This window comes from Fukomys damarensis, unplaced genomic scaffold, assembly GCF_012274545.1.
Source record: "Fukomys damarensis isolate Sample0158 unplaced genomic scaffold, DMR_v1.0_HiC HiC_scaffold_38, whole genome shotgun sequence".
NCBI lineage: Eukaryota > Metazoa > Chordata > Mammalia > Rodentia > Bathyergidae > Fukomys > Fukomys damarensis.
This window is the reverse complement of record NW_022900950.1, coordinates 78,107,920-78,133,449: the sequence shown is the minus strand read 5'-3', so window position 1 is coordinate 78,133,449 and position 25,530 is coordinate 78,107,920. Positions and strand designations below refer to the sequence as shown.

The 25,530-nt window shown below is 44.5% G+C and overlaps 1 protein-coding gene across 1 annotated transcript; it reads right to left on the bottom strand.

The window, feature by feature from the left end:
- Positions 1–4,711: 4,711 nt before the first annotated feature.
- Positions 4,712–25,473, bottom strand: Ctso (cathepsin O). Its single transcript, XM_010628009.2, has 9 exons — positions 25,305–25,473; positions 24,403–24,749; positions 18,456–18,564; positions 17,649–17,788; positions 15,364–15,531; positions 14,356–14,477; positions 8,911–9,074; positions 8,117–8,209; positions 4,712–5,523 (listed from the first exon to the last, which is right to left on the bottom strand). The coding sequence occupies exons 1-9, from the start codon at positions 25,471–25,473 to the stop codon at positions 5,489–5,491; spliced, it is 1,347 nt and encodes a 448-aa protein (XP_010626311.1). The 3' UTR covers positions 4,712–5,488.
- Between the last annotated feature and the right edge of the window lie 57 nt (positions 25,474–25,530).

Below are 25,530 nucleotides of genomic sequence, written 5' to 3'. Positions count from 1 at the left end.
GCTCAGTTTCTTTTGGTGCTGACCTTAAAGTATCTACTAAATGTAACCTTGTATTTCTTCATAATTTACAGGCTTTTAAACCAGATATCTCAAAAGTTTTGTGCAACAAAATGTGTCATTCTGTACAAAACCTTTTGAAACAAATGGGATAAAATAATAAATGTAGTTATTTTTGAAATGTTACCTTTGTTAAGACTCTTGCTAATTAATGGAAGGAGTCTGTCTGAAGCTTGTTGGAGGGTTTATTGGGGGATTTTCCCTTGAGTTCCCAGAATTGAAAGGAGCCTTAGATGAGGAGGCTGAAGATCTCTGATGGCTCAGAAAAGGTGGTGGGGGGCTCCTTCCCCAATGTGCTGGTTCTGGAGGCTCAGAGGACCGCTGTCTTATCTTCTCTCTGCCAGTGTCAGCTTTGTTCTTTCCTCTTGTAGACCACACCCTCTCACAGGTTCGGTGCTATCGCTCAGTACCTCTGATCCTGTCCCTACCCCCAGTCCCTGCCACTGTCACTGGGGAGATAAATCAACACCAGTGCATGGCAGAATGGAGGTGCAGATTAGCAGTGGTTCCTGTAAACAATATTGGTCTTTCAAAAGAAAGAGATATAAACATAATATATAGTGATCCTGTTTATTTTTAATAAAAGTTCCACACTGAGACTTTAGATCACGTATGAGTTTTAACGAACTTGTTTTTTCCTAGCTTGGCCTGGATTTTGATTAGTTAAATTTTTCTCATGGGAGGGAAGACATACGACTATCAAAGAAATCTAAAGTGTAACTTACTGTTGACCTCGAATGACTAGCCAGCAGTGAGCTCTTGACCCTACTGAGCTATTCTCTGGCCTCAATTACCAGTCATTTTCCGGAAGGGACCAGATCCTGTAGTGGACTGTATGTGTGGCATCGTCTGTCTGCACCCACAGGTTCAGTATCTACAGATCCAATTCACCACAGCTTGGAAATTAAAAAACAAAACAAAACATTTTTATCTGTATCGAACATATATGTAGAGTTTTTTGTCATTTTTCCCAAAGCACGACAATATAGCAGGTATTGACAAAAATTTTACACTGTGCTGGTATTTTAATCTAAACATGACTGGGAGGCGGCCTCAGAACCAGTCCCAGGCACCCAGAGGGGCAGCCGCAGTTGTGGGATCAGCATCGTAGCTAAAATTTCTTGAGTGTGCACTGCTTGGTGGCTACACAGAAAGCACAGAGGCTGGGCTCGCGAAGGCTAAGGGAGTAGGTTTGAAATCAGCCACCTGGGAGTGAATTCTGGCTTTTCCATTTGTGGATGATCTGCTGTAGAAAAGTCATCCACGTCACCTCTAGTTTTGTCTTACTGGGGTTAAAAGCGCTTACAAGCTTTTCTCCACAAAGTAGTAAATCACAATATTAATACATATTCTCTCGCCACAATACCTTGAAATCTTGGACTTAATGCTATTTATTCTAAGAAATGACGCTAAGACATACCATTCTTTCTGTAGATGGCATGATTTGATTGCGCTCTTCGTGTGTATGTTTTTGGTGTAACTAAGGTATGTAGTTTTAAGAGTTGTGTTCACAGGATATGTTTGGAATTCTTATAGTAATTAGCAAAATACTTTATTTTTATTTTACCTTTTACTATGCGAGAAGAGTATTTATTGCCATTGGAAGTGGTTCTAATGTTTTCTGGGGGATGGTGGGAGTGGGGTCTCGGACGTCTTCAGGTCCCAGCAGCGCAGATGTCAGCACCGCGCAAGCCTGGCCACACTCCTCACTGTTGCGGAAGTGGTTCTCCTTAGCTGGGCATCCACCGTGGACACATTTCCCACAGAGTCCGGAGGAGGCTTTGAAGAAGAGCCTGGGAGACAGACGGCAGCCGGGGCCTGTTCAGGAGGATCCAGGCAGAAAGCAGGTGGTGGGGCTTGGGAAGGGGCCCTGGAACCTCTCTCCTGGGTGCTGGTCACCAGGGAATGGGGAAGACAAGCAGAACTGCAGAGGGGAAGAGCTGGTGCATCTTGGTGACGAGATGGCTTCCTGAGAGCTGGGGACCAGCAAAATAACTTATGACGACAATTCCCATCCTTAATCTCACCAAAACTTGCTTCTGGTATGTGCTGATGATCACTTTAATTGGTAATTCTTTTTCTTTTTTTAATTTTGGTTCTGGGGCTAGAACTTGGGATGCCATATGTGTTAGGCAAGCTAAAGAGGTAGTCTGCCACTGAGCTACACCCCTAACCCTTTAAATCATAACTATTAAATGAACCACCTGATCACCGTAAGGTTGGCTGATTCATAGTTTAATATTCAGCACTCTAGATCCTTGTGAAACCACGCTGCGTACCTGCTGGTGGTTTCCCAGCCGGCAGGAGACCTTTGAGGAAGCCCTGACTGTACAGCCTTTGGCATGGCATTGTGTGGAGCGGAACAGGGGGACCTTTCTTTGGGACAGCTCCTTGAAAAGACGTGTGTTCCCACTCTGGGCACCGCGGAGCTCCGAGTCGTTTAGAACTGCTCAGGAATATGACCCAGTTTAGAATTGTGAATTCGGGGAGTATCTAGGGCAATTATAACATCTATAAGAATCACCCGGATTCCGGTCTAGGGACTACGCTTTGAGAACACAGGTGGCACATTTAGTTTCCTTGGTAGTGAAAGTTGACAAAATTGAAATAGAGACATTGTGTCAAACACTAAGAAAAGAAAAAGCCAAGATGATACAAAAGAGGAGATCCAATGATTGGGAGCCAGATGGCAAAAAATATCACAGGAGATGGCTAGAGCCACCACCTGGACAGGGGTTCACCATAATTTTATACAAAAATACTTAGGCGAGGACATCTCCCCAGCTACTGTCCACTCAGACTTGGACTGATAGCACGGCTGCTGCTGACCCTTGTGACCAGGGACAATCATTTCAATTTCCTGTAACTTAAAAGGAAGTTGTGTTCCTTTATTTGGGGGATATGACCACATATTCTCATCGCAATGTTTGTCCCTGTGTAAAGGCGCTGCCGTTGGGGAGCCTCTCTGGGTGGCCGTTTCAGGGTGACAGGAGGCCACTGAGCAATGGACAGAGACTCCCAAGGCCCCACCTCCAGAAAGGACAGGAAATAGAGAGAAGGCAGGTGATCAAGTGAGGAGACACTCGCAGGGAATTTGGCCAGATTCATTATGGATCCTTTTGAATTTATGGGTTGAGAGATTATATATGGATGCTGTTGGCTAAAGTACGGACTCTATCATGTAAAACGTGTGGCTGTTGGCATTGTTGTTGTGAAACAAGGACAGCAGGAGGAGAAGGAGCGAAGTCTCGGGGACCCTGAGTTAATGGGTGCATGGGGAAAACCAACACTGGATGTGTATCGGAGATGAGGATGCTGGGTGTGCAAGCAAAGCATTCTGATACCATGTTGGCAAAATGCAAGCCGCACACTTAGGAACAAGGTCTTTTCAGGAACAAGCTGTTTTATTATGAATGTCATCAAAATCCAGAACATGTGAGAAGTATTAACCAGTTTGAAATTCTTAGGAATTCTTTAGTATTTGAAAAAAGAATATTAGAAAAGCATTTTCTATAGCACAGAAAAAAATCAGCAGCCTAACATACTAGAACAAACAGGATTTATTTCCTTTCTGGTTTATTTGGATAATTAAAATATCTATCCACTAAAATACCAAGATGTGTCATCCTGGAACATCTCCAAACCTGAGTTCAGACAAATTATTTTGAGAAAAATAATTTTAAAAACAGGATAGCCAGAATTTATTTTTAGTAGTTGCTGCTGCCTTTAAAAAATTTTTTTGTTGTTGTTGTTGTTAACCTCTTCTACATTAAAAAACATTCATTACTCAGAAGTGGTACCATATGTTGTGATTCCAGTACCCTTGAAAGCTGAGGCAGGAGGATTGCAAGTTTGTGCCCAACCTGGGCAACTTAGCAATTTAGTGAGATCCTGTCTCAAAGTAAAAATAAAAAAAACAAAAAAATAAAAAATGTCTTAGTTCAGTGCAAAGTCCCTGGATTCAACCACCAGTGCTGCAAAAGCAAAAAACAAAGAGATGAAAAAACAAAAACAAAAACAAGCCATGTATTTTAGGGCAGACATATTTACATGGATGGTATGTGATATGATTTTATATTAACTCTGTGACAGTTGTCATTGTATTTGATTAGAAGATCAGCTCTTTTGTTCTGAGTTTTTAAAAATATAACAATATACTTCTGCTTTCTGAGAAAAAGAATGGATTAGGTTACAGACAATGCCCAGAAATTGTTTACAGTTGATGGTAAAACACTTGCAAAGATCTGGGTGCTGAGGTTTTGTTACCACCACACCCCCAGGAGGAGCAGCTCAGTGCTGGCCGAGGGCACGAGCTGCACAGCACAGCTGGCCCTTCTGGGCACACTTAACTGTCAGTTACCACTGAGGACACAAGTACATCGCAGCGCCTGGGACACTTATGCAATCAGACCCAGGAAGGACAACAGGCTTTGAGGACCAGGAGCCGGGAGCCCAAGGAAAGCCCAGGATGGGGACCAGGAAATCTAAATGGAAAACAGAAGTCAGAGAGCCTGGTGCTCACATCTGCACTGCTCGGGACTACACCAGATTGGGGGAAAGATACAACAGAATCATGACGGGAAGGCAGAGGAGTGATCCTCTGGCTGATAAAGCGCTGACGTTGATAAAAGGGAGCCAAATGAGTGAGGAGAAAATAAAATGGAAAGTAAGCTGCAAGAGCAATTCTTCAGTCGGGGAAGCAGGCCAGTAGGAGAACCTGAGAGATACACAACAGACAGTAACAGACAGCGAGTAAACATGGCAAAGACTGTTCTGTGACACCAACAGAAGATTCTAGAAAGTTAAAGTAGTTTTGGATTTCTACTGACAGAAAAATTTCAAAAAGTAATTTATCTGATAGACAATATTATCTGAAGTGACTGATAACATAGGGGTCATAGCAATTATTTAGTTCCACTTTGTTTCTCTTAAGAAGGGAGCTGGCATTTTCTTCCTTCTGTCCACAGGTAAGCGCCATGAGAAGCGTGAAGCCACCGCCTTTGCAGCTCCTCACCAAGGCGTGTCTCCGAAAGCCACAGACGGCATCGCGAGAGGCTCGGCACCTGAGGCAGGGCGCTGCTGTCGAGAAGGGTAATCCAAACCTCCAGATCGTGTCCCACGAAGGGAAAGGAATGATCACCTCTGTGATCATACCAGAACAAGGTTCTGGTTAAACATTGAAAGAAAATCAGCAAACAACAGCTTCTTAAGTTGGAAGAACCTAAAATGCCTCCTTATCCTGTTTCCTCCCAGAGCAGGAAACACGCATCTCCTTCCAGACCTCTTAGAGGTTTTGGTGTCCATCCATTAGACTCAATCCTCCGAGGCTGGGAGATTTTCCCAGGGAGTTGCTGAAGCTTGAATGTGAGTCAAACTCGGAATGAAATGCTGTTGTTTTATGGCACAAGTCTCTTTTCCTGTTCCCAACATGTCACAGAAACACAGCAGCAACGGAGTCTGCAATACCTAAGGAGGAAAGGGAATTATTAGTTTCAGTTCATTTCCTCTTTAGGTGTTTTTAAATAGCAAGTTAAAACTTCATTTTCATGTGGGTTTAGGAGGCGCATCTCTACCTGCCAGCGAAAACAGTTACCTCCAAAGCAGGAGTTAGAAGAGATGCTTAATATTTTTGTTTGAAGCGAAAAAACAAAACAAAACAAAACTACTTGTGAAATGAATAGGCAAATGCATCTAAGATAAATATTGCACTTGTATAGAGCATATTTCTTTTTCATCTTTTTTTGGGGGGGTACCAGGGAATGAACTCGGGACCTTGTGCTTGCCAGGCAGGTGGCGGAACCACTGAACTAAATCCCTGGCCCTTATAGCATATTCTCAAAGGGAATAAAACAACTTACATATTAAGTATAATTTTAAAATTCAAACTCTAAAATTGAAATTTAAGTACAATTTCAATAAATCACAGATGTTCTATACTTTCTTAACACCACCATACAGAGCTCACTGTAATGGCCGAAGCGCGGATGTTATTCTTTGGAATTTTACTGGGGCCGTGGGATGCGATATGCCTCATGCCATCGTTCACATGAATCAGCAGGCATATCAACTTCAGGCAATATTCTCAGGAAAGATTTGGATCCCTGTGTAGTTAGCAACCAGGCAGACACTTGGCGATGCAAGTGATCAAAGCATCTCAACTCATCCCTGGTAGCTGAGGGCTAGGGAAAGACGCAGACTCAGAATCGAGGCAGTTAGGGAACAGTGTCTGAATATTGTTCTTGCAACTCCCTTGTGAGAGCCTTGAGAACAGCACAAATCTAGGCAGCAGCAATTTCCAGAGGTGATGTGAAAGAAACCGGCACCTGCCAAAGATCACTCCACACACAGACAGAGCTCGTATGAGAGATTTACTGTGGAACCACTGCGGCCCAGTGGCCTACTCGGAGGAGGAGGAAGAAGAGAGAGAGCTGGGTGGAAGGGGCTTGGTTATGTAGTGGTGGCTGGTGTAAGTGGGTCGGGGAATTGCATCAGCGGCGCGGGCAGCCACTCCGAGGTCATATTTGTGATCCGTTCCTTAAGTGGACAAGCCTTGCTTGCGCGTCGGTTTCGATTACGGACGATGACGTGTGATGTAGGAAATGGAAATTTCAGGCATAAAAATGGCGGTCGCTAACCAAAATGGAGAGAGCCATGTCAAGGCCGTTATATAATGCATGTCAGCGCAGGGGCTCCGTGAGTGGTAACAGTGATTTATCCAAAGTTCTAATGATATAAAAACACTCAGTCCGGCTGCAAAGTAGAGACCTGGTTGGCTCCGAGAGCTCCTGCCAAAAGATTTCAGTGATGTTGAGCCTTTTCAGTGAACAATTTGTGAAAAGTTTTCTACTTCACATAATGATTGGAAAATAATCACTAGATTAAATCAAATCTTTCACTTCAAATATTTAGTATAACTCTTTTCTCAATCTGGAAGGTTCTACCATTTTAAAACAGTGATATACTCCATGTGTTCCACTGATGGTAATCAGGCTTATTTCTATTGGCAGCTTAGTTTGGGTGTGGCTTGATTTAGAAAATATGTTGATTTTTTTTCAACCAACAGTTTTAGAAGGTAGCTTTGAATATAGGCTTTAGAATAAAGCTTAATATACTTAACTTCTTTAGTTTGGTAAAGCTTCAATAAATTTATTAAATTTAAAACAATGTTTGATATTTCACCAAACTCTCAATTCCACCAAGTGAATGTTTTACTAGAACTTTTAGGGTTCAAGGGGAATAAGTCAGAAAAAAATCATAATGCTCAGATTTTCACATTTTGATGCAAGAAAAACTGCTTCTTAACCATTTTTCTTTCTTCTCCATTCTCTCTCTCTCTCTCTCTCTCTCTCTCTCTCCTTTCTTCCTCCCTTCCTCCCCCTTTTTTCCTCTTCCTCCCTCTTCCTCCTCCTTTTCCTCCTCCTCCTCCTCCTTTTTCCTTCTCCTCCCTCTTTCTCCTTCCGTTTCTCTTTCCTCTCAGTCCTTGGGATTTAGCCCAGGACCTCACATATATTAGGAATGTGCTCTCTTGAACTATACCTTAGCAACTATTGATAATCATCGAGCAGGTATTATGATACCCAAATTAGGGACAGAGTTATAAAAAAGTAAAAGGAACAGCACAGCGTCTCTGGAGAGATTCAGTCCCCTAACGTGAGTGTTTATCTGGCTTTTAAAGTAGTTAATTCTGGTACATTATTACTTTATCTTATGTTTTGGCATATGCATGTGATATATATACACATATGTACAGAAGCAGGAGAGAGGGAGGGAGGGAGGGAGAGAGGAAGAGAGAATGGAACGGAGACGCGCTCCATGTTTACAGAGAAGACTTCCCAGAAATAACGCACAACTCCTCTGTACATGTGTGCGTGGGTCCCACTGGCCAGAACTTACCCATACGGCTAAGCGTAGCCTAAAGGAAGATAGGAAACAGTTTCATAGCTGGCTGGGAAGGCATCTACTTAAAATATAGGAATTATTTCAATAATGAATATATATTTATTTACAGAATCTTCCTTGACATTTAGCACGAAGTTTGAAGTGCAGATTTGAGACTTACCACACATGTTGCTCCCCATTTTGATGTAGATGTAGCCTCCTACTCCCCACGAACTTCCCCACGAATTGCGAACAATCCAGTACGGCGTGCTGCCTGCAAACACAGATGGAACGGACTGCAATACTCTTGTGAGTGCATCACTTCCTTGTGTCAAACTGGGTTTCTCTAGGTCTAGAGGCTCAGAGAAAAAGATGCTGGGTGTGGTGTACAATGGCATATATCTAGATGATTTTACTGGTGTGTCATTACATAAACGCATTTTAAGTTTACAAATATAATAACACAATCACTTACATTGACATTATACAAATTATATCTATCAATATAAGTAGCTAAGGAACTGTGAGCTGGATTAGGGTCCCACTCTAATCTTGAGAAACACACGTTTGAATTCATTTTGTTCAACTGAGGGGCTGCATAAAATGGACACGAACATAAAATTCTAGGAAATTTGAGGAAAGCAAAACGAAGAGTTATTGGGCATGTATGATACATTCACAAGCTCTTCTGCTTTCCCAGCCATCATCCTAAATATTAAGCAGAGAATGTTTCTTATTTAAGTACGATGGTCCTTGTCACGGCTTAGGTCAGTGGTAGGTGCCTGTCTGAGCTCCTTTCCTGCGCGGGAAAACAAAAGTCACCATGACTAAAAGCAGAGCGGGGACCCAGGGCAGCGTGGGGGCGCTCGGAGAGGCTGGCGAGTCGGTTCCCACACGGCAGCCCGCGCTCCGCACTCTGCCTGGCCGCGTCTGGCAGCACCCAGTCTGGGAGCAGAGGGCCGCCTGAGCGCCTACCCGTCCGATCGAAGCCAGTGATGAGCACCGCGTGGTTGGCGCTCCCGCTGGAGCAGTGGTGCTGGACGATGCCGCCCAGGTAGTCCTGCCAGCTCACCGCGTCCACAATCGCCACCAGGGGGCCCAGTGTGAGCAGGGCCCTCGCCATCTCAGCCTCTTGGTCACTGTCATAGGAGGAAACACTTGGGTAAGGAATTTAGCTTTCATAGCAAAAATAAAAATTACCTTTTCAATCTGTGTATAATTACAGGGAGGTTTGCTTTCAATTAGAAAAGAGAAACAGAGGCTCAAAATGTCTAGAAATCTGGGACATTGGTATCTCAGAACAGTACACACATCCAAGACACCAGGAACCCCTAGACACCACCGCTTTCTCTCTCCTATCTGAAGCTTCCATTCTGAAGGTCTCATAGGCCAAAAGGGCTGCTTGCGCCCTGGGCATTTCACACACATTTCAGACAGCAGGGGATGCAAAGGGGAAGCTCTCCAAGTTTACAGAGAAGACTTCCCAGAAATAACACACAACTCCACTGTATATGTGTGCATGGGTCCCACTGGCCAGAACTTACCCATACAGCTAAGTGTACCCTAAAGGAAGATAGGAAATAGATTTCATAGCTGGCTGGCAAAGCACTACTTAAAATATAGCAACTCTTTCAGTGATGAATGTGTAAAGGCTATGTATTATCAATACTGTGATCTATGCCACATCCTGTTAGAATCGAGAGACAGACAAATTTCTGTTAGTGAACATAGAAACTATAGTGGAGCATTACCCGAAAGTAGTGAATATAGTTACACAGAAGAGGGTATGGCTTAAAAGGAAAGAGGCAATGCTAAGGTGTCAGAAAGATTATGTAGGTGTTAGGTTGCCAAGACTACAGAAAACACAGTTGTTGCTTTCACAATTATTATGGACATCCCCTGGCAAAAATCTTACATTGCACAACATTAGGCCTTTATCAATCTTGAAAGTATATGATTAAACCAGAATTTATATTTTTCAAAGGTCAACTTTGTGGGTGAAGGACAATGAAACCAAGTTACTGACAGCTCAGGCCATTAAGACAGCATCTGGTAGTTTATTGCCACAGCATGCTGTCGTGGATTAGCGGCTTGAAAGAGTAAATATTCACAGCCAGCTGGAGAGCAGTTTCTAGTGAAGGAGCTACTTTATCCACAGATGATGAAAATCCCGAGTGCATAACAGTGGGATTTGCTGGAACAGGAGCTCCACAGTCATGTAACACATGTGACCACTCGACCTAAGGACTTGCGCAGTTCTGTGGAGGGAGTTTGTGCTCCAAGACTTGGTGTTCATTATAGCAAAAATGAAAAATTATAAAATTTTCAGAAGCATAATGATAAAGTATGAACTTTGAATTTCCTCAAATCTGGGTTCAAATGCCAGCCATACACTAGATTCTTTCCCCTTACCAGGAAGAATCAACAAAAGTGTAAAATTATATAGTTTTATAGGCTGTAAGCTACACATCATACATATGATGAGTTTACTCTGACTTTCCAATAAACTTATTCAGAGGTCATTCAGAAATGAATTCTGTACAGTATAGGTTTGATTGTAAAGTGTGTGACCCATTTTTCAAATACTTGTAATATTTTGTCGTTAAAATGTGAAATGTATGATAATCTCTGAATTAAACCAGAGTTGTCTTTGTCTAATTAAGAGGACAAAGGATCCAGTGCAAATACAGCACAGCAATGAACCAGTTACACAGATGGCATGAGAAAGCACAAAGATTGCAAAGGAGGAGTATTTAATTTAGAATGTGAAACTATTAATGCTACAGCATTGAAGGAGTACCTTGGGAGTAATCCCTGCTTGAGCAGGATAAGGAAAAGATATAAAAAATATTAGAAGATCAGAAAAAGGATAACAGCCCAGTCATGATCAGAAAAAGGATGATAGCCCAGAGAGATGTCCCATTTGGCACCAGAACTAAGGGGTATTTTTTTAAGCCACTTCTCTTAAAGAAGATGGGGGCTTAAAGCCAGTTTAAATATATTCCAGACAGCATCATTACTTCCATTATTTGCCCCAATATTGATGTCAAAAGTTAGTGTTGATAATAGATATTTTATCAAATTCTGGTTGCATGCACTTCGTGTTAATTTCACAGATCAGTAATTTACAAAACCTACAGCCTCCAAAGAGTTTTCTGCTGGTGGATGACTTTGTAAGTTCCTGTCTCATCTTCCCTAGACTTCAGTGCATGACACTGTGTTGATGCTTTGGTTCATGATAAGCTGTAGGAAGTTTCTTCCCTGTTTGTTTATTTAAACAGTTATTCTCATATTGTTTGAGCTACAAAATATCTTACTTTGGAATCTGGTGAACAAAAATTCTTTAGAGAAAATTCACGAGAATCCTAATGTGCGAGTTCACTCTGCTTCAGCAGTAGAGGATGTATTTGTGTTCTGATTTCTTTTCCCCCCATCTTAAATCTTTTCAGGTTTTCACAGTGTTTTCTTGAGGTTTTGACTGCTGGCAATACACTGAACTGACATTTCTTTGGAACTCTGAAAATTAACAGCTTCAGAATAAACAGGGGAGGGACAAATCTAAAGATCCAATAAAAAATGGGCATCTGGAATGAACAGACACTTCTAAGATAAAGAAAGACAGATGACCAATAAATACATTAAATTCCAAATAAAAAAGTTAGATGAGTAATAAATACATTAAAAATATGCTCAACATCACTGGCCACTAAGGAAATGCAAATTAAAACAACATTGAGATTCCATCTCACCCCAGAAAGAATGGCTTCCATTAAGAAACCAACCCATAACAAATTCTGGTGAGGTTGCAGGTGAAAATGAACCCTTTTCCACTGTTGGTTAGAGTATGAACTGCTACAACCACTGTGGAAATCAGTATGGAGATACCTCAGAAAACTAAAAACAGAAATTCCCCTTGACCTTCTAGTTATCATATGGAAGAGTTAAAGACATTCTATCACAGCTATGTACGCATGCTCATGTTTATAGCAGCATAATTAAAAATAAATAAATCTTGAAAATAGCTTGTATGTTCATCAACAGATAAATGGATAGGGGGCCAGGGATTTAGCTCAGTGGTTCCGCTGCCTGCCTTTCAAGTGTAAGGTCCCGAGTTTGATCCCTGGTACCAAAAACAAACAAACAAACAAACAAACCAAACAACCAAAACAAAACAAAACAAAAAACCAGATAAATGATAAAGAAAATGTAGTCTTTATGGAATACTACTCTGCCAAGGTTAAATTTTAGTCATTTGTAAGAAAATTGTTAAGAGCAAAATTATCAAGTGAAACAAATATATTAAAAAAGATATATTACAGGGATGGAGTGGAGGCAGAGAGGAAGACAGACAAACAGAGAGGAAGAGGAGGACAGACAGAGACAGAGAGAAAGAGAGAGATGCTCTTGTAATCTAGCACAATGTATCTGAAGTGTACCTTGATTTAGTATAATCGTTTTTTATGGGTTTTGGCCTATTCCTCTGGTTGTTAATCTGTATATATGAGAACTAACTTTGTAAGTACTTGTAAGATAAATTAATCTGATGCTGACAAAATAAAAGGAGTAGAGGGAAGGGGGTGTACAGGTACTAATTCCCTGCAGTGAGTGTAAACATTATGGAATAAAAATAAGTATTAAGGCAATAAAGGAAAAAAAGAAAGGACAGAGGGAGGGAGAGGCAAGCTAGCCTACAAAATTCCAAATAATAAAGTTAGATGCGTAATGAAAGTGGAGAATCACCACGTGCACCACCATGGAAGTTAAACAGCCAGTGTTTGGGGGAAGCTGTATTTGCTCTCCCTTTGTACCTCCTCTCTAGCTGTTCATCATCACCCTGTGCGTAATCTCCCTGCGGATCTATAACTACTTAAGGCAAACACTGCTTTTAAGCATTGTTTTGGGATTTGTGATGGGTAGAAATGAAATGTATTCCAGGAGCACAGAGAATGGGTGAGTGGAGCTGGGCTCGAGACCTTTCCACGCTTTGCGTTTACCCAAGAGTGCAGTGCACACCTCCCGCGCTGGGCCTTCAGCTCGGAGCCTTGCTCATGCAGCCAAGCTCTCTACCACCGAGCTGGTGCTACAACGTTAGCCGACCCAGCTCATGTGTGCCACAGAAACGCAGAGCACTGGAGTCACACAAAATGCAGACTCACTTATGTGCCAGTAAAAGAATACAATTGAGTCAAATGAGAAAAAAAGAATAAACCGTGGAGGGAGCAGGAGGTGTAAAGGGAAGGAGAGGTAAAAAGAACTGAGTAGTGTCAAGTACCACCCCATGGATGGAATCACCACGAGGCACAGAGAGAGCATGCAAGGGAAAGTGTGAATTTGAGCTGGGCAGGTGCAGGTTTTCACCCAGTTCTGCCTCGAACAGCTGTGCCTGGATGAACCCCAGGCTTCAGCTCAGATGCAGACGGTGCTGTCCCCGTGGCAGGCCCTGGCTCGGCTGTCCTGCATCGTCCTTTACGGCTGCCGGGCATCCACCTTTACGGCCCTCATGCAACGACCTTTACGGCCGCCACGCTTTGTTCTTTACGGCTCTCATGCATTGACCTTTACGGCTACCCAGCACCGTTATTCACAGCCATCACACATTGTCCTTCAAAGCGCGCCGTCCATCTCGCACCTCAGGACTCTGCACTTGTGGCTCCCTCTGTTTGGGAAAATGTCCCCTCGGATATCTGCAAGTCTTCTCCCAGCTGTCACCTGCTCACCTGCTGGCAACCCCTTCTAGGATTATACCCTCCCCTTCCCCCACCCGCGTCCTCCCCTTACGGATCTGCTCTGCTTTCCTAAGTCACAACAGGGTCCAGCAAATAGACGCGCGAAAGGCCAGTCCAGTACCAGCAGTTTAGGATCACAGTCAGCCCCTTTGGAGAGCTTAGCGTTCCGTGTGGAGCGTGGAGACTTTGGGCTGAGCCTATGGCTCACGGGTGCAGTGCTGGCCTGACACGCACAGGAGGCACAGCCGTGAAGCTAACACTGCGAAAGAGAGCGATCTGAAGGGAATGGACCAGAGACCACAGCGTTAAGTGAGAGGAGTCAGACACACGAGCTCAAGTAGCATGCGGCTGTTTCTCACATACGAGCAAACTAGAACATAGAAGAAAAACGAAAAATATGCGAAACACAGAAGATAGACAACAAGGTGTAGGGAGACAGAGCTTTCGCAAGTGGGATCAAGAGGTGGAGGCAGGGAGGGGGAGGGGAAGGGGATGAAAAGGGGTGGAGATGTGTTGCGCACACGCACCAGTTTCCCACGAGGAATGTAACTGTGTGCACTACAAACTGTACCCACACAAAAGAAAAAATGTTCAGAAAGCATATGCGGAAGGCTTTGATCGAATTACTCATTGGGAAGAGTCGACAGATCATACATTAAGAACACGGAGAGAAGAACCCACAGAAGACCTTTACCTGAAGTCATATGCGGAATAGCCTTGGATGGAAAGTCCGGGCTGTGATCTGGAGAAGTAATGGCACAGGCCATTCTGTGCTTTAAATGGGTATTCCGAGTCTCTCACCAGTTTCACTCGTGTCTAAAAAAAAAAATCACCAAAAATGTCCATGTGTCGGTTGTTTTAAGAATCAGAGTTTACTTCAGCCTATCAGAACAGGCCCAACCTCACCCCAGCGCCATAGGAGCACCTGAGTTCTTACGATCCTAGATGGTGTCGTCAGTGCGTGCTGTGGGTGACCTACAGGACCAGAACAAGTGTATTTCTCCCTGGGTCACTCCTATTTCTCTTCACCTATCATCTTTCCGAAACTCCACCAATTACCTGAGTGTCCTGGGGGAGCCCGCCTTCCTCCCCGCGTCCAGGCTGCCAGGCCTCCGACACAGCGCAGTGCCGTAGACTCTGATGGCGAGGCCAGGCCTTCGCTCCACCCTTCTCCTCACGCCGCTCATCCAGCAGGTGTCACCTGTCTTACAGGTGTCTGGACAGAGTCCTTCCTTTCCGAACCCCGGGCTTATCAGAATGGAGAGCACATGCAGTTTGTCAGTGTTCACTGTGTATTCACAGCGGTTTCCGATTGAAAATACAGCGAGTGTACAGTGGAAGGTTTCGGGGATTCAGGCTGGTGAATTTTTATAAAACCAGAACAGCACCTGCAATGGATGCTTTCTGCAGCGGACAAACAAATGTTGGAGAAAAACTGAACACCATAAGGAGTTCAGGGAGCAAGGGAGGCAGGGCCGGAGGTGCAGTTCAGGCTCCGCCACCCACTCAGCAACGCAACTGCAGCTCTCACCTGTACACGAGTTACTAGTTTAGTTGATCCTAACGTGCTTTTTATACTCTGATTTTTGTGGGACGTTATGTGATATTTCTGCAAAACAATCAGTGGAAGTAATTGTCATTCTGTGCATGTTGCAACAGGAAAAGAAGAAATCAAGAACCCGAAGGCCGAGAGAGCAATCACCTTGTTCAACCAGCTCAGAGCACTGACAGGAGAGCCCCCATTGCACCCGAAGTTATTATAAGAGCAGTCGATGACCTGCTGGGCACTGAGGTCTTCCAAAGGTTGCCCTCGGATGGCCCACGCAGACTCCACTGCTCCCACCACGCTGAAAGCCCAGCACCCTCCACACTGTTCAAAACAGAGAAGGCAGAGTATTTATGATCAAGCAGCAGCATCTCGGTCAAATATATTGGTGTCTCTAAATATAAAAAGTTAGGAAATTCAATAAAATGTCCCGACTCTGGAAATCTATAAAATATACCTGTCCATCCTCTAGCTTTTCAAGTTCAAAATGAAAACAGCATTCTCTTCGGAACACCAAGATCTAATTAGTACTTAAAGCTCAATTAGTCATGCTGCTGCTGTAAATAAAATATACGATGCAGTAGTGTTGCAGAGATTAGGAAAACCGTAAGTTAGCGGCGGCCTCTCGAAGTCCGTGCTCACTGAACGTCTCACTTGTGTTACCAGCGGATTCTGTTCCAGAGACTGTCCCTCGGTTCCGCCCCACCCTTCAGTCCTCACTCCTCCTCTGACTCTGGCTTCACGGCCACCGTCGCCTCCGTGATGAGGTGACTCAAGGCAGTGGTGAGGACATGTGCGCCCTCACCGTCCCACATGAATAGGAGTCGCGTGGACGGACATCAAGACACAGAACCGGGCTGGGGATTCAGCTCAGTGGTTCTGCTGTCTGCCCTGAAGGTGCAAGGTCCTAAGTTCAATCCCTGGTACAAAAAAAGACACTGAGAACTGAGTGAGGTTATCACGGATGCCCAGACACCTCCTATCGGATGAGCAATATTCGTCATTTCTCAGATGGTGGCTGCCATGCTTGCTTTCTGTGGACACATTTATCTGCTTTTAATGAACAAAGATGAGCAGCAGAACAAAAGGCTGATGCTCAGAGAAAGGGAGGGGATGAGGGAATAAAATCAGGGATGTCAGGATTTGATATCCGCCCTTAGTCAAGCCACAAGAGCAACTCCTACTAAGAGAACCTCTCCACTATGGTCCTTTTCCAATGATTCCGATTAAAAGTTATTCTTTACTTGAATGGAGGCACTTCTTGGAAGAGACGGATGGTGGCTAACTCGCCGCTTACTGTGAATTCGATAATAAAGCAAAGGATTTGATGGTAAAATTTAATCACACTGAAAATGAGCACCAGAAGTGATCATTCGAACTGGACAGAGACTGAGAAACTGATGGATGTAAAAAGTGCTCTCCTCTGAGGGAGGCGGACGGACCTGTTGAGATTTCACTGTGGACAGAGGGAATATTCTGCCGTTCTTGGGTGCTGTCTTTCCTTAGTGGGTTAGCATTCCCTGTGCCCACGGTGGGTGCAGACGGGAGGGGGACGTAGCGAGGCACACTCCCTCTGCAACGTCTAGAAGCCGGCTGGGTCCTGTGCGCTCCAGTCACTCTCACTCACCCCCGGGGGCTACCACTTCCCTCCTGACCTCAGACGACCCTCCGTCCGTCCATCACAACGAGCCGCAAGCTGCAGACCTTCCTGAAGCGACACTGGGTCCTTTTCAAGCTAAGTTACTGCTGTACTCACTGCAGTGCTTACGTATTACTCAGTCACTCAACATGTGTAAAGTTGTGCGTCATGTTTGTTAGTTTCCATCTGCTTCTCGGGTGTAACAGTATGACTTTACACACTATACTCTAACCTCATTTCCACCACAACCCCGTCCTTGTATCGCACAATTCTGCACAGGTGGTCTCTTTCGCCACGTGCATGTCACCTTGGACTGGAGCTGACTGTGCTCTGAAGGACACAAACTGAAAACGGGATGACACTGTGGGGGCGAGGCGGCGGCTGTGGGCTGACAGGAAGAAGCGGAGAATCCAGGAGTTGCGACTGTGCTACCGGGTGAACAGAACCAGCCTCACTTCCTCTTTGCGCTGTCATTTTCCTTTTGAGTTACCTAAGTAGTTGTCGTGTCTCCCTCCTCTGGCCTGATGCCTGCTACCAGGTGTGGCATCTCTGGCATAGCTACCGGAAATCGTGGCTGAGAGGGGATACTGGGAGAAACAGCAGTTAATGAGGGGACACACCAAAGGCAGATTTATCTTCAGATTTTGACACCTGCCTCTTATTCCTCAAAGATCCTCCCTTCCTTGTCATTTTTGAATGACCGAGTTGTGATTTTATTGGGTTTCTTTACAAGTTTGTTTGAACTTGATCCCGGAAGCACCTTCCAATTCTTTGCAAAGCACAAAACGGACCTGAAACTTACCATCTGCTGGTTTCTCACTGGTGTTACAACGTGCTTGTCCCTCCAGTCAAATCTTAACGGCAAAGATGTGTTGGGGATGGATGCCCGCACTTTTGCTGGGTATCTGGGGAGCCTGGAAGGTTTGCTTCTTAAATAAATGGCTGAGTAGAAAGAAGAAATGAAACGAGAATGCATAGTGCACTAGGAGGGCCCTTGGGCTCTCTCTGGAGCAATGTTTCAAGTAAAATAGAAACTTTCTGATAAATCTGACATTTGAAGTTTTCCTCTTTGCTTTTCTATACCGTGAAATGCATTCTACTGAAAGCTACAAGAGAAAATTCCCATAATTAGGTGGAAGCTCACATACAAAATGACTTGTTTGATAGAATCAGGTCAGTAATAAAAACTGAGCATATTGGGCAGCACTTCTTTCATTATAACTCATGAAAGCATGAGTGTTCCTAATGGAAAGAGTGCGGGAAACTAGAAGTGCTGCATGGACACGTGAATAGTTATAATGTTTAGTTTTTAAGGCAATAGCGAGCACAGAGAGGAGCCAGGACGGAGCTCAGTGGCACCGTGCCTGCCTGGCACGTGCAAGGTCTGAGTTGGATCTCAGGGCCTGGAAAAAAATTAGTACAGAGGGGCCATAAATATACTTTTCTCAAAATTAGGACATAGCATGTGCTTGATACATAGTAGTGGATAAATATTTAATCAACATCCACTACTACTTGATTTGCCAGATTTACAATAAAACAAGTCCTCAAAGATTGCAAAGAATTTAAAATCAGGAAATGAACAAATAATAATACCTTCAGGCCATACCTTTAAACTCTTCGGGAAACAAATTTGAAAACTGATTTATTCCATAAGAAGCAGTGGAGTTTTCATGTGGAAACCAAGAATTCAAGTATCGATGTCTATTAAGACTTTCCTAAAACAGAACAAAAGAAGCGATTTTGTACTTGCCACGTAAATCCTCCAAAGCATCTGTGCATGGCTAACCTGCAGCCGTTCTCAGGCCCCAAGTACAAAGCTTGATTCTCCGCAGGTCAGGACGAGACATCCAGATCAGATTTAGAAACACTTCATATTGAAAAACACTACAGACTTTCTAAAGGCGGAGAAGGGATCTTAACCATTTACGTCTCCTCTTCAGTGCACAGATTGAGAGCAGTACATATACATTATCGGAGTGCTGACAGAGTGGAAAAATAAACTGTAGGCAAGCTCTGGATATTAGTGGCAAATTGTCTCTTATAGACAGCCACTCGCGTGACTAAACAGTGATCAAGACAGAAATCCTCCTCCTCAACACTGTTTTCCTAAGCACCGAGAAAAGCTGCATGAAAAAAGATTGCGTGAGTCCAATCCTATGGAAGCTTCAGAGATAGCTCCAGCTCCTTCGGCTTTGTGAAAAGGATGCAACCCTGGAAATCTTCCAGGAAGATGCCTTGCCTTTTCTGTCTGGAGGGAAAAAAGGTGGCCCTTACGTGCAGATTTCTAAACTCTGAATTTTGTTCCAATTTATGTTAGGCTTGTCTTTTCCACGAAAAGTTTTTTAGTTTCCTAAATCATGCATGTTAATGAAACTTCAGAGGATTCTCATGCGGTAAGTTTCGAATTCCAGTTCCTTCACATATTGTTTTATGGACTTATGTGTGTATTGTTTGTGTCTCAAAAACCACCTGGTTCCCCACCCTGCCTCAAATAAGTGCAAGGTCTGGAGTTCGATCCCCAGTACAAAACAAACAAACAAAAAACAACAAAAACCCAAGACACCAAATGGGGGCAAGATTATCAGTCTTCTCCCCACTGCTGCCCATGCCTAGCTCATCACAGCTCCTCGAGGACATTTATTATGTAACAATCAGGCCAGTGACATCTTCCAGAAGTCTTTGCCTTCGTAGCTTTGAGCCAAATAATTTTTATGAAATATTTACTAGTAGTTACCGTGGTTTTTTTTTTTCTCTTTATCACACAATCCTAGAATAAGGGCTTACACATCAAGTGATACAATTTCCAATTTCTGGTTTTTGAAATCTTGGTGAAGCAGGGCTTTGAAAATAATCTGGATATATTAATATCAAAATAAAACTACGATACAAGACACTTCCTTCTGTGGCCAGTGGTAAACAAATCAGAGACTACTGCCTGCTAAGAGATTCAGGAGAACCCCTCAGGCCCTCAGCGATGACTCTTTCCCGAACTGCTGCATTCGGGGAGGGCGCTGGGAACACAGGGGTGGCAGTGTGGATGTATCCTGCCTCTCTCTGGAGGCTCCGTGCTGCTGGCAGGGTTGTTACCACCACGCACAGAAGGCCAGGGCCCCTCAGCCGTGCGCCTGGCTAGTGACAGGGAGGGGTTAGCAGCGGCTGGCAGAGGCTGGGCATTTGCAGGTGACGAGGATGCCTTGACAGCTGGTTTCGATTACTGACACACCTCTTGGCCCTGCCAATCCTTCAAGCATCCCCGCACTGCGCAGCAGAATGGGGGCACTTCCCCAGCCTTTCTTTCCCCCTCTTTCTCTCTGGTTCAGGGCAACTTTGGTGTGGGACAGCTACCAGCCCTCTCCCCAGCCCCTCACAGGCATTGCTTCTGTGGTTTAAGAATGAGAGAAGAGAAAGGGAAGACACAAATACCCCATATCAAGAATGAAAGAAGGAGTGGTGGCGCACGCCTGTAATCCCAGTACTCGGGAGGCTGAGGCAGGAGGATCTCTGTGAGTTCGAGACCAGCCTGGGCTGCATAGTGAGTTCCAGGTCAGTCTCAACTACATAGTGAGACCCTGTCTCAGAAAAAAAAAAAAAAAGAATGAAAGAAGGAGTGGTGGCGCACGCCTGTAATCCCAGTACTCGGGAGGCTGAGGCAGGAGGATCTCTGTGAGTTCGAGACCAGCCTGGGCTGCATAGTGAGTTCCAGGTCAGTCTCAACTACATAGTGAGACCCTGTCTCAGAAAAAAAAAAAAAAAGAATGAAAGAAGGACCACGAACAACTCCACATGCTGCAGGCATCCGAATCACAGGGTGTCAAGAACTTGAAGCCAATAAATTGGACAGCCGGAATGAAACAGACAAACTTCCTGAGAAACACAGATACCAGACCAGTGGGAAACTGCAGCAGCCATTTATCAACTAAAGGGATTAAACTGTAATTGAAAATTGACTCCCAGAGAAAACTCCAGGCCCAGATGGTTCAGTGGAAAATTCTATACACTTAAGAAAGAAATATCACCAATCTTACAGAAAATGAAAGACAAGGGAATACCTTGTAACTCAAACAAGACAAATATTACCTTGATACTGAAACAGAAACAGGTATATCATCAGTGATCTGCCTCGCAAATAGCTCTCGTGAATATAGGAGCAAAGTCCTGAACCAGATGTTATCAAATAAAATCAACAATGCATTAATATTGGGTTGAATACTGGTTCACTATGGTTGAATATTTAAAAAACAATCTACAGAGGACACCACATTAACTGAATATGGGAGAAAGAGAAAGAGTATGATATTTTAATAAATGTATAAAAAGCACTTGATGAAATTCAAAGCTATTTCCTGATAAAATTTGGAGCACATTGTGAGATGGAAATAGCACTTCCTTAACCTGATTGAGGAGATACATAACAAACCCACCTCTTACTTAATGGTGAAGTTCTCAATGGCTTCTTCTTCAGAGGGGAGAAAAGAATGAAGGCATATTTTTATTATTTTTATTTCACAAACATACTTATTTTCTTCAATAAAGGAACATAAATAAAAATAAAACTTTTTTTTAAAAAAAGAATTAAAGCTGTCAATCTTTGAAGAAAACCAGTTGTTACGGCTTGTACCTCAAGGTCCCCCAAAGCCTCATGTGCTCATTCACAGCTGGAGCTTGGGGGTGGCTGGATTGTGTGTGTAGGCGGGGTAACTAAATCAGTCTGCTGGTCGATTGCCTGATGGATTTCCTGCGAAGGCCCACCCAGATGAGGCTGGCACTGCCCGACAGGCCCGTACAGGATGGGGCAGATGTCCAGCAGGCCTGCTGCCTGGGGCCTCCTGCTTGCTCCTTGAGGACCTGCTTCTCTCTGTGACACCCTCTGCTGTGCCGCCCTGCCTTGGAGCCAGTACACTAAGGACTGAGCCTTTACACGCTGTGAGCCCAATAAAGTTTTCGCCTTTCTTGTCTCAGCAGTGAGAAAAGCAACTAAAACACCTATGTACGAAGCACAAGGAAATTTGTAAAAGTACTACTTGAACTAATAAGTAAAGTTTAGCAAGTCTATAAGAGACATAATATCAATACAAACAACTATTTTTGAAAAAGCATAAACTACTAGAAAATGAAATTTTAAATTAAAAAATTTTAATGAATATTATAAATTAAATGAATTTTAAAACATTTCTAAATAAATATATTCAACAAAAATATTTATGATTTGGATGCTGAAATCTAAAAAGTATTACAAAACGAAATTGCCAGAATTCATAATTAATGTTTATCGATACCATTCATGGTATGGACAACTTAATAATTGCGGCAGTGATCTTCCCCAAATTTATTTATAGATTCAAGGTCATTCCGGTCAAAATCCTACCTTATTTTTCAAAGAAAACAATAATTTGACATCTTTTACAGTTCAATATCAAAGGAAGAAATAAAGTCAAAATTATTGACATCCCTCTCTGCCTCGTGCTCAAGCACCGGCCAGCTTCTCCAGGAGTCCCTCTGTCAGACTCCAATGCTGTGCCACAGCAAGTGCGCCTGTCACTTCACAGCTCGCCACGGCCCACGGCAGGTCGGGCAAAGTGTTCACTTCTTGGCGAGAGCAAGATACTGCAACGCAAAGTCCTGGGTTTCACTCCCTTCCTCCACTGTTCCCGACCCAAGACCACTGGTAACATTACCAGCACTTCCCTGCTCCCGAACAGAGCACAGCTCTCCCACAGGCCTATGTTTTGGGATGGGCTCCTCTAATCTCTAGTTAACTGCAACAAACTTACCATTGCCGCCAAGTCCTTTTTAGTAGTCTGCAGTACACAATGTACTGCCCTCAAGGTGGGGAACTGCTGTATGTGCATAATATATCTTCATTCTTGCTGTTTTTTTTAATTCCCAAAGCCTCCTGCTGTGAAAACTTTAGCTCTATACTGGGACTACTTTGAACTTTATTTTCTCCAGTGAAAAAAGGGATAATACCGACCTTACAGAAAGTAAAGGTTAAATAAGATAGGGTTCGGAAAACTCTCCAGTGTGGCTGGAAGGATGAATTTCCCATTTAAATATTCTCAAGTTCTAGCTTCTTTTTTGTTTGAACATTGAGCGCTTGAATTATAGTAAATGTCACTCAAATATCACACTCTCAGATTTACTTGGATAAAAGTGGAGCAAATATTTCTCGTGGTATTGGAAAGGGGGATTCATTATCTATTTAAAGATTATTTTGTTTATCAAAAATTACTACAGTATATCCAAAATTATTTTCCTGTTTTCTATAATCGTAGAACACATACCAAGTCTACCTAACATAGGTTTGTATTATTAAAATTATTCAAACTTTTAAATTTCATTTCTCAAATTACCCATTTTTCAAGTGATGGGGACTTTCCCTGTCGACCTCGACTCTGGTTGTCCTTCCAGATTTCAGAGAAGTGTCACCAACTGTGGGTCTGCGTTAGGCTCTTGCTTCTCAGGATATTAAGTTAGTGGCATAGAATCAACACAGATGAAGGGTCAGTCATTTTGTTCACGTAAGGCAACAGAGGAAAAACAGCCAGCATGATAGAGCGGCCATCCCTAAAGCTGTAGGATATGAAAATAGTTTTAAAAATGGTTTCTGCTGCTGGGATGGAACTGGGGCCTCATCCAGCGTGGAGCTGCTCCCTCAGGCCCAAGATCTGAACTTTCACGTGAGAAAGATGCGAAGCTTTAAGAAATACATAGAAAGCTTTTCATTCGTAGTTTTCAAAGTGCAGAAATCGGAGAATTAGATGGATTTTATGTGAGAAAAAATAGAGCTGTAAATCTAGGAGCCTTTGAACAGATCTGGTGAAAAAACTACCTTCATTTATTTTTTATTTAATTAAATGCACTCAATCCAGTGAGTTACAAGGAGATTTGGAAGATTTCTGGGCCTCAGGGCTGGAGCATCTTGAGGGAATTATTGTCAGCTCGTGCATAGACCCTCCCAGAGCCCCGTGTGGTCTCAGGTGGGCTCCCGGAGCTGTACAGCCCCGTGTCGTCACCGGCATCACCCTGCAGGATCAGGGCCGCCCTCTCCAGGGCCAGGCCAGGCCAGGGCCCCAAAGGACGCGAATACCAGCTGCTCTGTGGGAAACGCCGCGCGTCACCAACACAAACTCGCACCCGGGCTTCCCGAGCCAGCAGTGTCTGCAGCAGCCACGAAGGCTGAGGAACTTTCTGCCCAGGACTCGCCCGGGAGGTGTCCCGAGAGGAGCCCTGTCTTCCCCGGGAGAAAGTGATGAGCAAATGTCCTGGGTTCCCCCCACTGCCGCCTGCATCTGACCCGGAGAGCTGGCCGACACAGGATTCCGTAGTGTCAGCCAGTCCAGCTGTGACAGAACGAATACTCGAGGTAATCAGTGTCAAGGAGGAAGGGTCACTGCGGCTCGGGGTTTCAGTCCAGAGCAGCGGGCCCTGCGGCTCCCGGGCCAGGGGAGCAAAGCCAGCACAGCAGGCGCGGGCAGAGGCCTCTCTGCCTCACCAGCCCAGGCGGAGCGCAGGGCAGGGGCCCCATGGACAGAACTGCCTCCCGCCGGGCCCACCTGCCTCAGGCTGTCCGGGACACTCCAGGCGCTCACAGGGCGCTGTCTCGACGTCAAAGTCCTCCCTTGTTCCCTAAATCCGGAGATCACGACTTCATAAAGCAGGTAGGCGCCTTCTACGGCCGCGCCCAGCCACCTCCCAGTGGACGCAGCACCGCGCTTGAGAGGGCATCGCTGATAACCAGTTTGCAACCACGCTTTGGAGGCAGGCTGCGGAACCACTGAGCTAAATCCCACAGGGGCTGCTCCTTGGAAAGACAACAAAATTACCACTCTCAGCGCTCCGGGGCTGCCTACTCTCCCACGCTGTAGTTTACAGGCGGTCCCTAGCTCCCTGGGGCGTTTTGCTAATCAATTTAACTCTCCAAGCTTCATTTTCTAAAAATGTACTTCATTGTGCAGCGAAGAAATTTCCTATATTTTATACACAATGCACCAGTTACGTAAACAGCAGAGTCGCAATCAACAGCTCGTGAGTTAACATGGCTTTGTAAAAATAAAGCTTTATAGTAGTTACGCTTGAGTTTTAGTTATCACATCCTTCAGACTTTCCTGAGAGAGTAGAAGAATCCTTCCAAATCGGTATCACCCTTCCCAGGATGTGTGCGGCAGCCGTGTACTTTCTCTTTCGTCGTCTGCACGTCTTTACCCTCATTTCATACGCTATCACCTTAACATTTGCATTAGTGAACTATACTAAAACACATCCAGGACTGGCTTCCCTGATCTCCAGCCCTCACACACGCTTTCCTGGAGGCACAGCAGCCTGTTTATCTGGCCCTGGAACGCGCCCTCGGGGTAGGGAGGAAGCGCAGGACAGGAGTGGGCACCAGGCAGCGGCCTGCGGAGGTTTCTGATGCCCTGCCTGACTTCTCTATTTCCTGTTTCTTCCCCTTTCTTACTGTATTGGGGACTGAACTCGAGGCCTTTGCAGTGAGGCCTCGCTCGGAATGCGCGAGTCTCCTCCCAGTAAATCAGTCGCGAGGGCTTCTCTGCCAACTTCAGGTCCTGACAGGGGACTCGGCTGGCGGAGAGGCAAACCCTAAACCAGCGGCCCCCGGGACAATTCATCGCCCGCTGGAGCCAGCAGGAGGCTTCGCCCCAGCCCCGGAGGCAGGCAGCGCGGGC